This window comes from Liolophura sinensis, chromosome 10 (genome assembly GCF_032854445.1).
Source record: "Liolophura sinensis isolate JHLJ2023 chromosome 10, CUHK_Ljap_v2, whole genome shotgun sequence".
NCBI classification, from domain to species: Eukaryota; Metazoa; Mollusca; class Polyplacophora; order Chitonida; family Chitonidae; genus Liolophura; species Liolophura sinensis.
The window spans coordinates 1798289-1812909 of record NC_088304.1 but is presented as its reverse complement, the minus strand read 5'-3'; the positions used below and the strand labels follow the sequence as shown (position 1 = coordinate 1812909).

The 14621-nt window shown below is 41.3% G+C and overlaps 1 protein-coding gene across 1 annotated transcript; it reads left to right on the top strand.

Annotated features, from left to right (window-relative positions):
• Positions 1-10245: 10245 nt before the first annotated feature.
• LOC135477179 (potassium voltage-gated channel subfamily C member 4-like) lies at positions 10246-13721 on the top strand. Its single transcript, XM_064757335.1, has 2 exons — positions 10246-10370; positions 12053-13721. The coding sequence occupies exons 1-2, from the start codon at positions 10254-10256 to the stop codon at positions 12980-12982; spliced, it is 1047 nt and encodes a 348-aa protein (XP_064613405.1). The 5' UTR covers positions 10246-10253; the 3' UTR covers positions 12983-13721.
• The last annotated feature ends 900 nt before the right edge of the window (positions 13722-14621 follow it).

Below are 14621 nucleotides of genomic sequence, written 5' to 3'. Positions count from 1 at the left end.
CATCTGCCACAAGGGGCAAGTATTTCAAGATGACAGACAACATGCAAGAATTCAGATATGTAAGTTGAAAGCTTTCTCAGTTTTACTGACATGGTTTAAAATTTATGATGCTATAAATATCTTATTACTTTTAGTCGTTTTTTCATGTTTTTGTCCTCTGAAATTCCTTGTCATTCGTAAAATGAATATAACTAAAGTGCAGGGATTGGATAGGCCTACTGGGCGCGCTACAATGGCATTTGTTTTGAAAGATTTGCAATCAGTTTATACTTTTTATACAAACAGTTTGTTATAAAAAAAAAATTACCAGAGTAATATTTGTAGTCTGTATATGTAGGTTTAAATTGTACTAAAATGCTTGGTATGTGGGAAGGTCTGGCATCAACCTGTGGGTGGTCGTGGGTTTCAAAGTATAGATTCGCTGATACTTATACAGTGGACCGAAGATGTCAATTTTGATTTTGTAGATATTCGTGTATATTTTTTAATTTTGTAGATATTTGTGTAAATTTTGATTTTGTAGATATTCATGTAAATTTTGATTTTGTAGATATTCTTGTAGATTTCGATTTTGTAGATATTCATGTAAATTTTGATTTTGTGGATATTCATGTAGATTTGATTTTGTGGATATTCATGTAGATTTGATTTTGTAGATATTCACGTAGATTTTGATTTAAATGGTTTCTCGGGTCAAGTCAGCCATTAACATATATATAGGCTTTTTAGGTTTGAAAATTCTAATCAGTGTGCCACCAGCAAACACTAGTAAATCTGGTAAATCAGTCTACGACTACAATGAGTATAAGCTTGACAATACTCAAGCGAATGTCCTTTATTTGTTGATCTTTTCAATACTTAAAACTGAAAACTAAATCAAGTCCCCTAACAAATAGAGGTTTTAAACCATGGTACTAGAAATACTGATCTAGCTCAATTTTTGATATCGCTTATGTCCCATGTTTCACTGGGTTAATATGCGAGCTTAGTTTTGGACCCCTTTCTCTGGGCCCTGCATGCACATGGATTACTGCCATATACTTAGAAATTGGTTAACTTTCCTGCTATGTTGAGCCCCTGTGGCTCCCGGTCTTCTAGTAGCACACGTATATCATGGCACGCCGTTTAGCCGTGTTTATTCCGTTTTTATACATATAGGCAATAGCGTTTTTTTCTTTATATGTACAATTCTTTTGTATGTATGTAAAATAAACGATTACTGTACTTATCATTGATCTTGATATGCCGATGTGTTTCGTAAGATTGTCGGTACTCAGTATACATGTATATGGTGTAATATACATCAGTTAGCTGTTAAGTGGGGCTCCTCCACATCACCAGGAGTCGGGAGCCGGGAGTCAGGAGTCAGGAGTCTGAACCAGGATCGGGAGCAGTATGTAACCTGATATTTTGTTGCTATTTAATATCTTGTGTTGTTTGTGGTGTGTTGGCGAGAATAGTCTATTGTTAATTATTATTATTATTATTAAAACGCTTTGAATTTGTTGTTAATTGCATGAAATAAAAAGAGTGCATTTTTTAAATTAGATCATACGTTCTAAATAACACGGTTAAAGATGTTTTTATAGAGAGATAACACAAAGGTGTCTGAAGCTAGAGAGAAAAAACACTGTCGCCATGTTTAGTGTGTAATACTCGGTTTGATAGCTACCAAAAGGTTACTGTGAATTGAGATGAAAGCTTATTGTGGGATAATAAATATATTCAACAGTTTTCACAAGCACGCTGAGATGACATATATTGCATGTAGTTAAATGGGTTAAAGGGGCCAGCTGATTTGTCAATAAATTTCCACCCTTGATCTTTGTTGGCATCACAAATATTTACAGTGTAATTCTATATCGGTCTGGTTTTGTCCAATCGCTTTACCGATTACCGATATGACCGATATATATATATATATATATATATATATATATATATATATATATATATGATGTGATACCATCACAGAATTTCGTGATTCTGGTCCATTTAATTTTTGTGAAGACAATATCAAAGACAATTGATTTCTCTGGGAAGAATATTATTTAAACTTTAAGCAAATTTGAAAGTTGTTTCTCCTCGTATTGCCCTAGATGGACGTCGATCGTTCTTTCCAGCTCTAGCACAGGACAGAAAATCTGAATGTAGGTTTTAGTGACAAATATGGACACTATGATTGTCGTATTATATACAACATTAACCATCGACCAACATATCAACCCTTGATTGGGCCTTCAGGACGTCTGGCAGATACGGTGCTCTCGGCCGATATAGGTATGATCTGGGACAAATAATATTATTATTATTATTATTATTATTAATATGTGTTAGTCCCAGGTATGATATGAAAATGCCCATATCGTATCGTAAGCGTATAACATCATATTTGTGTAACGTCGCAAACTTATTTTTTCTCTTATATGACGTCATATGAGTGGAGGAAATTTGGCGACAGAATTTACTCCGCCCCAGCTTACATGCTGGTCAAATTGTTCAAACGTAACTCACAGCTATCAATCGACTTTGAAAGGTGGTGTATTTCCATTACAAAAACAAAGAATCCCCCTAAATTTGTCCCTGGATACCACATGTCATCACCTGATTCCATGTCGGTCAGCTTTGATGTGCATGTGACCTATCTTGCAGCTGAATGTGCTCGATGGCCTTTATTTGGACTTGTCCGTAAAGCGATTGGACAAAACCAGACCGATATAGAAGAAAAAGAGAAAGATCCCCTTGTGAGGAGAATTTACATAGGAAAGAAAATAATACAAGGCCTTCTTAACTTTCTACATTCTGTTATATTCCAACTGCAGTTTCAAACTTTATTTTCAAGGAATATGAATATGAATGTCCACAGAGGTCTTTATATAGGATATGTGTTACTAGTAACTAAGGAACACGTTACGTACATGTCAAAACAGGCAGTGGTTTAGTTACATGGCATAATACATGGATAAATTGTTGCTGGGAACAAGGTGGTACATGTATAGAGCTGTTAAGTAGAAAACAATAGAAAAATTAGTACCTAAGTGTGTCTATCCACAGGGCGAATAGTGACGATGCGTCTTTATTAGCATCGAACGGATGACCTTGTGGATAATCTGTGACATAATATTAGTACATATACAGTGAGTAATATATATACAATGAGTGAAAAATGAACTCATACCTCATACCGTACCTCATAATATCATGATATACCATATGCTTGTATAATTTATGTTGATTAATTTTGTCAAACCAGTCCACTTTTATTACTCACTGTATGCATATATATTGCTCATTGTATATGTACAAATATTATGTCACAGATTATCCGCAGGGTCATCCGTTCAATGCTAATAAAGACGCATCGTCACTAGTGCACCTGCAGACAGACGCTCTTAGGTACTTATTAATCTACTGTTCGCTACTTAACAGCTTTGCATATGTACGACCTTGTTCCCAGCAACAATTTATCCATGAATTATGCCATGTAACTAAACCACTGCCTGTTTGGATTAGTTGGCTCCAATGAAACATTTATATACGCGTGAAATGTCATATGGAGGACCTCCTTTGGCCTAGGTGGTTAGCGTGTCAGCATGGCGCAATGACCAGGGGCCTCTCATTAATACGGCCGCTGTGAGTGCCAGCTTATGTTGGCTTCCTCTCTGATCGTACATGGAAAGGTCTTGCAGCAACCTATGGATGGTTGTGGGTTTCACCCGGGTTCTGTCCGTTTGCCTCCCACCCTAAAGCTGGCCCCTGTCATATAAGTGAAATACTCTTGAGTGCGGCTTAAAACATCATTCAAAATATTAATAAATGTCATAAGTGTGCAGGGGGAACATTTCGTCCTGTGACCACTAATGATCATTTCGTTCAGATTCGAATGTTTTCCATAACTTGTGTCGTAAAATAATGGATGCTGTTTAGTTTGTTCTCTACTACAATTATGTTTTTTAGTATGATCAAGAACAGTTCACCATACACCTATAACATCACCGTGTATAGTACGTGTGAGACTCGAACATTTTGTGATTCCGCGGTCTGTCGGTGAGTTTTACCTACATGACATTTCCACGTTTGAGAAACATCTCCCTTAACTTTATATGTTGTAAGCCTACAGAAAATTGACAAAATGAAACACAAGTCGTGTCAAAAGTGAGAGTGATTCGGTCACCACGATTTGTCGCATGTAGAGCTACAAGGTGAAAAATATAGCCTGGTTTTCAAAGGGCCGTACATTACGGTAGTTAATTGATTTATTTTGATTGGTGGTTTACGCCGTACTAAAGAGTATTTCACCTATATGAGGGTGGTCAGCATTATGGTGGGAGGAAATCGGACAGAGCCCGGAGGAAACTGACCGTATATTAGTCAACTCTTCATTAATTGCCACCATACAAAAAATACAAAACATTTTAGACTACCCCAGTCATTCTAGCACAGGCAAGAGGATGTATTCTGACGTCGTTTACGCTGGACTTCAGATGTTTTTACTGACATTCCTAACCATCCTCATATTATATGGAAACAAATGTATAGGCGAAGTCATTTTGCTACTTTCATTTACTGGCATATTTAGTGAAAACAACACGCGATCGTTAAGTTGTCAATCAAGTTACTGATTATAAGCAAGTTCACGTAATCGTGGGTTCAAGTGAAAACAAAACAGAAAGACATAGTGGGTATAGTTGTCAATCAAGTTAATTATTCAGAAATAAAGTTTGATTGTATCAAGTAAAATGACTTTCCAAAACTACCAATCTTTCGTCTTTACACACATATGCATAAGCGACACAGTTCGGTGTGTAGTGAAGCTTGCGACTGATCATTCTAACGTGACGACAGAAAGTTTTATTTAAATATGCGAACAAAAATTTTCCACTATGCATTAAACTTGATATCATTACAAATTATTACGGGATACATTTTCACAAGAGCGCGAAAGTTGTTTATGTTTTGATTGAAACGGAGGGCAGTTAAATGCGGTGGCAATGTGATATGATTTCCATAGGGTACACTACGGCTCCAGGGCCCAATGATTCGAAACCGTTTTAAAACTTAAAATCAAATTTAATTTTAAGCCAAGTCTTTAATTTTGTCAGTAAGTGCTTATTTTTTTTTTCATGATTTTTTAAAATATAATAATGTATTATATATGGATTATAACTGCTGTTGTTATACTTTGACTTTGGACAACTGCATTAGCAGCGGAGTTCAGCTAAGATTTTAAGCCTAAATTACGACTTAATACAAATATTAGTTAATACACTTTTGAACAACTGGGCTCTAGTTTTTATAAATTCCCAGCATGCAACAAATGCAACAGTATATACTTATGAATGGTAAACATATGATTAAATAAAATATACTGAACATGAAAAAGAAACTTAACATCTGTTACTTTATCTTGCAAACATACCCATATAAAACACAGTGTATTGCTAGTGGATAACTGGTTTAAGGACGAAATTACACGTACTTAATAATGATTACACAGCCCAATTCGGTTGGCCCCTCTGTCGTCAGAGGGGCCGCCCTAATTCGTCACGGGGGGTGGGGGGGGGGGGGGCGAGGGGCGCTGGCCTGGGGCGGTCCGATGTCGTATACGTTTCATCAACACGAGTCCTCAGGCTGTGAATTGTCCGTCTACTGCAGCTCATGGTGTGCGTGTGTGCAACAGCCACAGTTGACTGACTGACCTCCATTGGTGCATGCCAACAGCACGTTTACGTTCAACATTTGTAAGGCGTGGCGTGAGAACTGTGTATCTCTCAAGGATCGTTAGCGTGTTCTTTTTTCAAATCACCAGCAAATCCTGCACACGTCTTGGTAGCCACATGAAAATGTGGTCACGTGACCTCGCACAAATCCAGGATCGCGTTTTCACAAAAGAGCATGCTACATTCACCCCGCGTGGATCACCGCAATTGCAATGGTGGGATGTTTCAAGTCAGCACAGGTCATTATGGCATACACTCATATTAACTACCTTGTGCTACCCATTTTCGATATGTTTAATGTCTCCAAATTTTCTGTAAAGTTTCTGTTTTTGTTCAGTATAAAATGTAAATATGTTAGCAGATTGTCTACAAACCGTCATCATAACAATATCGATACTGTTATAACAAGAAATTACAATTGCGTTATATACACATCTTGAATGAGTTTAGCCCAGAAAGGTTCGTCCTTATCTTTCAATAGCAATGACGAGGTCAGAATGATGGTGAGACTGATGGTCAGGATGACGGTCAAGATGATGGTCAGGTGTATGGTCAGAATGATGGTCAGACTGATGGCCAGTACGATGGTTAGAATGATGGTCAGATTGACGGTCAGGACGATGGTCAGGCTGATAGTCACGATGATGGTCAGGATGACGATCAGACTGATGGTCACGACGATGGTCATAATGACGGCCAGGATGATGGTCATAATGACGGTCAGGATGATGGTCCAGATGATGGTCCGGATGATGGTCAGACTGATGGTCACGACGATGGTCATAATGACGGTCAGGATGATGGTCAAGATGATGGTCAGGAGTATGGTCAGAATGACGGTCAGTATGATGGTGAGACCGTTGGTCACGATGATGGTCAAGATGACGATCAGACTGATGGTCACGACGATGGTCATAATGACGGTCAGGATGATTGTCCGGATGATGGTCAGGATGATGGTCAAGATGATGGTCAAGATGATGGTCAGGATGATGGTCAGACTGATGGTCATAATGATGGTTAGAATGACGGTCAAGGTGATGGTCAGACTGATGGTCACGATGATGTTCAAGATGATGGTCAGGTGTATGGTCAGAATGATGGTCAGACTGATGGCCAGGGCGATGGTCAGGGTGATGGTCACGATGACGGTCAGACTGATAGTCAGACTGATGGACAGGTGTATGGTCAGAATGGCGGTCAGGATAACGGTCAGACTGACGGTCACGATGATGGTCAGACTGACGGTCACGATGATGGTCAGGATGACGGTCATGATGATGGTCAGACTGACGGTCAGGGTGATGGTCACGATGACGGTCACGATGATGGTTAGACTGATTTTTAGAATGATGGTCAGAATGATGGTCAGGATGATGGTCAGAATGATGGTCAGGATGATGGTCAGGATGATGGTCAGAATGATGGTCAGGATGATGGTCAGAATGATGGTCACGGTGATGGTCAGAATGATGGTCAGAATGATGGTCAGGATGATGGTCAGAATGATGGTCAGGATGATGGTCAGAATGATGGTCACGGTGATGGTCAGAATGATGGTCAGGATGATGGTCAGAATGGTGGTCAGAATGATGGTCAGAATGATGGTCAGGGTTATGGTCAGAATGATGGTCAGAATGATGGTCAGAATGGTGGTCAGAATGATGGTCAGGGTTATGGTCAGAATGATTGGTCATAATGATTGGTCCGAATGATTGGTCCGAATGATGGTCAGGGGTATGGTCAGAATGATGGTCAGACTGATGGTCAGGATGATGGTCACGATGATGGTCAGTATGATGGTCAGGGTTATGGTCAGAATGATGGTCACGGTGATGGTCAGGATGATGGTCAGAATGATGGTCAGGGTTATGGTCAGAATGATGGTCAGAATGATGGTCACAATGGTGGTCAGAATGATGGTCAGGGTTATGGTCAGAATGATTGGTCATAATGATTGGTCCGAATGATTGGTCCGAATGATGGTCAGGGCTATGGTTAGAATGATGGTCAGAATGATGGTCAGAATGATGGTCAGGATGATGGTCAGGATGATGGTCAGAATGATGGTCAGGGCTATGGTCAGAATGATGGTCAGGATGATGGTCAGAATGATGGTCAGGATGATGGTCAGAATGATAGTCAGGATGATGGTCAGAATGATGGTCAGAATGATGGTCAGGGTTATGGTCAGAATGATTGGTCATAATGATGGTCAGGATGATGGTCAGAATGATGGTCAGGGTTATGGTCAGAATGATGGTCAGAATGATGGTCAGGATGATGGTCAGAATGATGATCAGAATGATGATCAGGATGATGGTTAGGATGACGGTCAGGATGATAGTCAGGATGATGATCGGGGTGATGGTCAGAATGACGGCCAGAATGATGACAAATATTGTTATAGCGCAAGTTTGTATTCAGTCGGGAACAGCTCGCGCACTTGTTTCCGAGGTCATGAATATTTATGAGTTTGAACGGGTATACCACAATATAAATCGATCCATATTCTTCTTTCCATGTAGCCGGAATATCGGCGATCTTTTACAGTATACATGTACGCGATTATCGCATGTGTGTAGAGGTAACGGCTGTTTCCATTGTTTAAAGATGGCGGTCGTTAACGCAAGAGATGATACGATCTGGCGCGAAGTCAGTGTACAATTGATCAATCAGTTGAGAGAAGGTCTATCGTAAATTTGCACCGCAATGTATCTGTATTGACAGGTTGGCGGTTTCAACATCAGGTGTATAACACTTGTGTAACAGATGCAGGTGTCAGCATTCTGCAGGCATATACACTCATGACAGTCAAGCTGAATGAATACGGCAAATAAAGCACTTGCATTCGATATATTCGACCTGAATATTGCCGTCTGTCGCTTTGTAGGGTAGCCAGTAAATATTTAGTCTATTGGTGTCCATTGCGCACGTACACATATATGGGCCTACATCTTTCTGTTCTGCAAGTGATATTGTGATTGCTTTTGGGGTCCAATCTGCACATAGAGCTGAATGGTCATACAAGACATTTTCCTGTTAAGTGGCAAAAGGAAAAAGCACCATGGATTTGAACACTGTGCGTTTCTAGGAACTGGCTATTTGCCAACATCATCGGGGCAGCCGTAGTTCATGGGAAACTGAAGTTACCGACTTTTCTCCAATGGTTGCCACTTCGGTCATGTACTATACACAAACCATCATGCTGGAAATCTACTACATAGGTTTAAGAAGGCTATAAGTCGCATGGGAGTATGCCCGTGTGAATTGCTATCTTATTTGTGGGACTATATCGTTGAAGGTGCTATAACAGAATTTGTAATACGGGTGAGATTACTGAAGTTGAGACGCTTTGAGATTTTTGTTCAGACCTATGGCGCACTGGTGTGCAGAGATATAAACTCTACACAACGTAGTTTGAGTGGATATCAGTTAACAGTTACCAAATGTTTCTTTCCTTCAGAGGCTGAACCCGGAAGTGGGGACTGTTGGAAACACTTTTGTGACCCAGAAGAATTACATGTTTGCTCCTGCGCCAGATCATGTTTTTTTTGTATAACTTTCGTCAAAAACAAAAACCGTGACGTTTTTCGAGATAGAATCTGCGGGCACTTTCTGGTCGGTTAACCTGTGGGATGTCAAACGTGCTTATGTACATCTTTTGTTATGGATTATCGTCAGACGCTCTTAATTACTCTGAAGTGATGTATATGCTGAGCGGTCAGCCTTGGCATGTAATAACTGTCCCATGGGTACTGTCGAATGATGCCCTAACAAAATGTGAACTGAATAAGAGTCATCGGTCCTTTGGCGCCCTTAGGAAAATACCCCTGGAATGAAAGCTTTTCAGTAGTGGCCTTGACCCTGTATATCTTACATAAACGTTATTTTCTGATAGTTCATGACTTTGATCATTTAACGACTGATCGTGTATCAACCCGATCGTGATTCATCCGGTCTACCAGACACGTAGTCTAACACAGCTTTTAATGAGTTCTGTCTAACATCTGCAAAATGGCGCACATTACAGCTCTGGTCGCTAGGGTGCACTCCTTCCGAATCAGCCCTTACTCAGCGAGTTCCAGTAAGCACCTGCGATCCAACACGCTCACAGGGCCGAGGCTGTACCCTAAATATTCTCCACCCACGGGACTGGTGACTTTAAATATCGGTGGAACTAAGTTTCAGACGACTGTGGCCACGTTAAAAGCCGTGCCGAACACGAGGCTATCAGCACTTGCTGAAGATCATGAGCTTTCCGTCAAGGTACATGGCGACGCTGCCATCAAAGAATTTTTCTTTGACCACAATCCGTTTTTGTTCCAGTACATCCTTGGGTTTTATCGCACTGGAGAGCTCCATCTCCCTCAACGCATGTGTGGAGCGGCCATAGCAGACGAGCTTAACTACTGGGGTTTGAGAGAGGCCTGCATTTCCATTTGCTGCTGGCAGCCGTACATGGACGCACAGGATAGCATTAAAACGTACAAACGGCTGCACCGTGAGTTCCGAGAGCAAAGAGGGGAGCAAATGGGCAGCCAGACTAGAAAAGGGGCCAAATCCGTTGACCCTGCTCAACGGGAGCTCACCCGGCGCCAGAAACTATGGATATTTTTAGAAGACAGCAATTCATCCAAAGGGGCCAAGGTAAAACAGTTTTACAGCAGTTTTACAATTCCTGTGCACAGAATAACAATGTTCAGATAATAATGTTAATGGCATTAAATTCCAGTAGACAATACTGCGAAAGTCCTATAATGTATTATTTCGTTCATTACTCACTTGCTTAGAGATTTTGCTGATAGTGTCTTTCATCGTAGAAAGGTGTTGTAAGGTTTTTTGTATTTATTTATTTGATTGATGTTTTACCCCGTAGTCAAGAACTTTTCATTCATACGACGGCGGCGAGCATTAGACTATTCTGGGAGGCAAATGGGAGCGTGGGTGGTGTGGGGGGTGGGAGGTGGCGGTGGGGGGTGGGGGTGGGGGTGAGGGGTGTTTGTACGGTAGGATGATGTCCAACTGGCCACAGACCCCCATTAGTTTTCCATAAGCGACAATGTTAACGTTTAGCGCTGTAGCTCAGTCCCAAACATTCCGAGGCCAATAAGCTTTGGTGCATACCTGGCCCAGCCTGTGAGAAAAAAGCTGTAAAAATCTTGACATAGGTTGACCGTCAAAATCTGGACCTTTCCATGCCGGCAGCTGGGAGGGGTGCCTAGCAACGCCAAGGGGACGTCACTCGCAGCCTCATCACCACCTGTCTCCTTGTGTCCTCTCGCCTAGAATTTCAAACTTTCACCATTAAAACTCATACCTGCCCAAAGCTTAGACAATTTCCATCATTTTGATAACAAGCATGCACCTGTACACCAAAAACGGCAGGCTGGCAGCAAAAAAAGACTTTACACCCTAAAATACACAGAACTACAATCGTCCCTACTGAAAAACGGAAGTTCTAATGGGGGTCTGTGTCCAACTAGGACAATACCAGGTTCAGCAGTAACAGCAATATCTTATTTTTTTGCCTCTGACATAGAATTTTGTGGACATTTTTTATAGGTGAAATGCATTTTATTCTACTTGAAAACAAACCAAAAAGGTTTTCATTAATTGCATTCATATTATATGGATCAGTGTTGGGTAAATTTCTCTCATTGTCATTTACAGTGTGAGGAACAATGAAAACGCACATTTGCTAAAGCAAAGATAAGCATAATAAAAGAAAATAGTTGTATGTTTTCTTCATTTGCGGTGTCATATTGCCCTTTTGACCATCAAGGGCAAATAAAGTATGTCCAAATTAGAGGAATTTACCGATAAATGGGGTTGGGCTAGAGTTTGGTATTTAAAGGAATTCACAGAGCAAAACTGAAAAGCCTTATTGAAAAGCATTATAATACCCAGGGTGTAAGGAGCACATTTGAGAAAAGAAAAATATCTTTATACTGAAATAATTAAGATAGGGCTGTCAAAAATATTGCGTAGAGTGTGACATTTTGACGGCATGTCGTCGTATGGCTGCTTGGCAAATTGCTTGATTGATGAGCATACAGAGTTCAAACACAATATGTGGCATAGATGTATTAACTGCACGGCGTCACTTTTTCAGCTATAATGGTGACCCACAGACTTGAGTATATAGATTAGTATTTACAATATTTTGTTCTTCTGATACACGGGGGCTTTGAAGATAATGTCATCGTCTCAAATTAATCATTTCTGTAATAACTCAGAAAACGTTCTGAGATTTGTTACAGAAATAAGCAGAATACTATATTCCTGAGTTCTCCTTTAATCTGATATATTTTTGTTCTTTCTCTGGACAGGCGTACTGCATCTTAACCAGCCTCCTGATATTACTCAACATCTGTACGTACATGTTTGGGACATTGGCGGTTCTGAGGGAGAAGGCGCCATTTTACAACGTATTGAACGCCACGAACAGTACGGCCTTAGCGTCGGGCTCGACGGACGCCGCGTATTACCTCTCTCGCGAGAGCAAGCGGAACGCCAAACTTTACCTTCTCCTCACAACCCAACCTCACTTTATCCTCTTCTACTTCGACATCTTCTGCTTCGTGTTCTTCTCGCTGGAGTACTTCACTATGCTAATCTGTAGTCCGGACAAGCTCAAATTCGCTCGGTCTTTTCTCGCTGTATGTGACGTTCTGTATCTCGTGCCTCTGGGGTTGATGCTGATCCTGTATTACCTCGATCGCAGTTTCCAAGGCAACAACCCGGACACAATCATCGGCATCATTATATTGCAAGGTCTTCTGGCTTTCCGGGTTCTCCGGATTGTCCGGGTGGTCCGCCATTACCGTGGTTTCGTCGTACTAGTTTTGTCTCTTCGCGCAAGCGCACGAGAGCTTTTACTTCTGGGAGTCTTGATGGTTTTAGCCCTGCTCTTCTTCGCCAACGCAATATTCTTCGCAGAACTTCTTCAACACGACACCTTTGAAACGGTATTTGCTGGATTTTGGTGGAGTCTAGTTACCATAACAACCATTGGTTACGGGGATATGTATCCGAAGTCCATATCCGGGTACTTGGTGGCGAGCTTATGTGCAATGGCTGGTATGATCCTTGTCAGCATTCCAATCCCGGTGATTGCAAACAACTTCAACACATACTACGCCTTTAAGAACAAGAAAACTCTAGGCGGAAGAATGTACTGGCATGGTCAGCCCAAGAACAAGAATGAGAAAGATGAAGATCGGAAATTTAGCGCATATATGCCTGTGACAGTGATTTGAAGGTCAAATCTGTGTACGACAATAGGAGCTCACTTCGTATCACTTCCTTGGTGCGACCTTTTCTTCGTTTTTTTGTCCCCTCCCTACGTCCAGTTTTCTTACGACCAATAACTTATGTATTCACTTCCTTCATAAATCATAGCAACATCAACGGTCAGTGTTGCCATTACCGGATGGCGTAAATGCAATTGAACACACACACACATAAAACTCTGAAAAAAAAACAGGGTTCTGTATTAGTGAACTAAGTTTTTATGTTACTCTTTAGTTAAATGTGATGACAGGGGCCTCCGTGGCTCAGTTGGTTAGCGCGCTAGCGCAGCGTAATGACCCAGAAGCCCCTCACCAATGTGGTCGCTGTGAGTTCAAGTCCAGATCATTTTGGCTTCCTCTCCGGCCGTAAGTGAGAAGGTCTTGCAGCAACCTGCGGATGGTCGTTGCACCATAATGGCCGCCGTCGTAGTGAATATAAGTGAAAATAAGTGAAATATTCTTGAGTACGGCGTAAAACACCAATCAAATAAATAAATAAATGTGATGACACAGAGTGTGGGTAATTCTCCACCAGTGACATCTAATACACTGTAATTATTATCACGGCTTTGCTGGGGACGTCTAAGTTGCTACTAGTTAAGCATTTACATGGTCAGCGAGAATAAAACCTTAAATTCTGGTAAATTGTATAGAGGTCGTGTTTCGCCGGTTACGTGCGAGCATTTATCAAAGGTTACTTTGTCGTCTCTAGTAAATTGTGTAGAGGCCGTGTTTCGCCGGTCACGTGCGAGTATTTATAAAAGGTCACACTGTCGTCCCTGGTAAATTGTATAGAGGCCGTGTTTCCCCGGTTACGTGCGAGCATTTATCAAGGGTTACACTGTCGTCTCTGGTAAATTGTATAGAGGCCGTGTTTCCCTGGTTACGTGCGAGCATTCATCAAGGGTCACACTGTCGTCTCTGGTAAATTGTATAGAGGCCGTGTTTCCCCGGTTTTGTGCGAGCATTCATCAAGGGTTACACTGTCGTCTCTGGTAAATTGTATAGAGGCCGTGTTTCCCCGGTTATGTGCGAGCATTTATCAAGGGTTACACTGTCGTCCCTGGTAAATTGTATAGAGGCCGTGTTTCCCCGGTTTTGTGCGAGCATTCATCAAAGGTCACACTGTCGTCTCTGGTAAATTGTATAGAGGCCGTGTTTCCCCGGTTACGTGCGAGCATTCCTCAAGGGTCACACTGTCGTCTCTGGTAAATTGTATAGAGTCCGTGTTTCCCCGGTTTTGTGCGAGCATTCATCAAGGGTTACACTGTCGTCTCTGGTAAATTGTATAGAGTCCGTGTTTCCCCGGTTACGTGCAAGCATTTATCAAGGGTCACACTGTCGTCGTTCCTCTGGCATCTCTCTATGGTGTGGTGTTTTATGTTAACACCTTCCAATCCATCCATTTTTCTGGAATCTACTTGGTCACGACGCTGAAATCCTGTCGTTCTTCAAAAGCTGCGGGAATTTTTGAGAAATTTAGAATTGCTATCGTCGCTGAGTGGAACAAATTTTTACGTTGTCCTTCACTTCATGGACATCGCGTGTTTCACTGGTGGACAAAGCGCATTGGTGGCCGAGTCTTTAGCGTGCTATCGAAGAACTA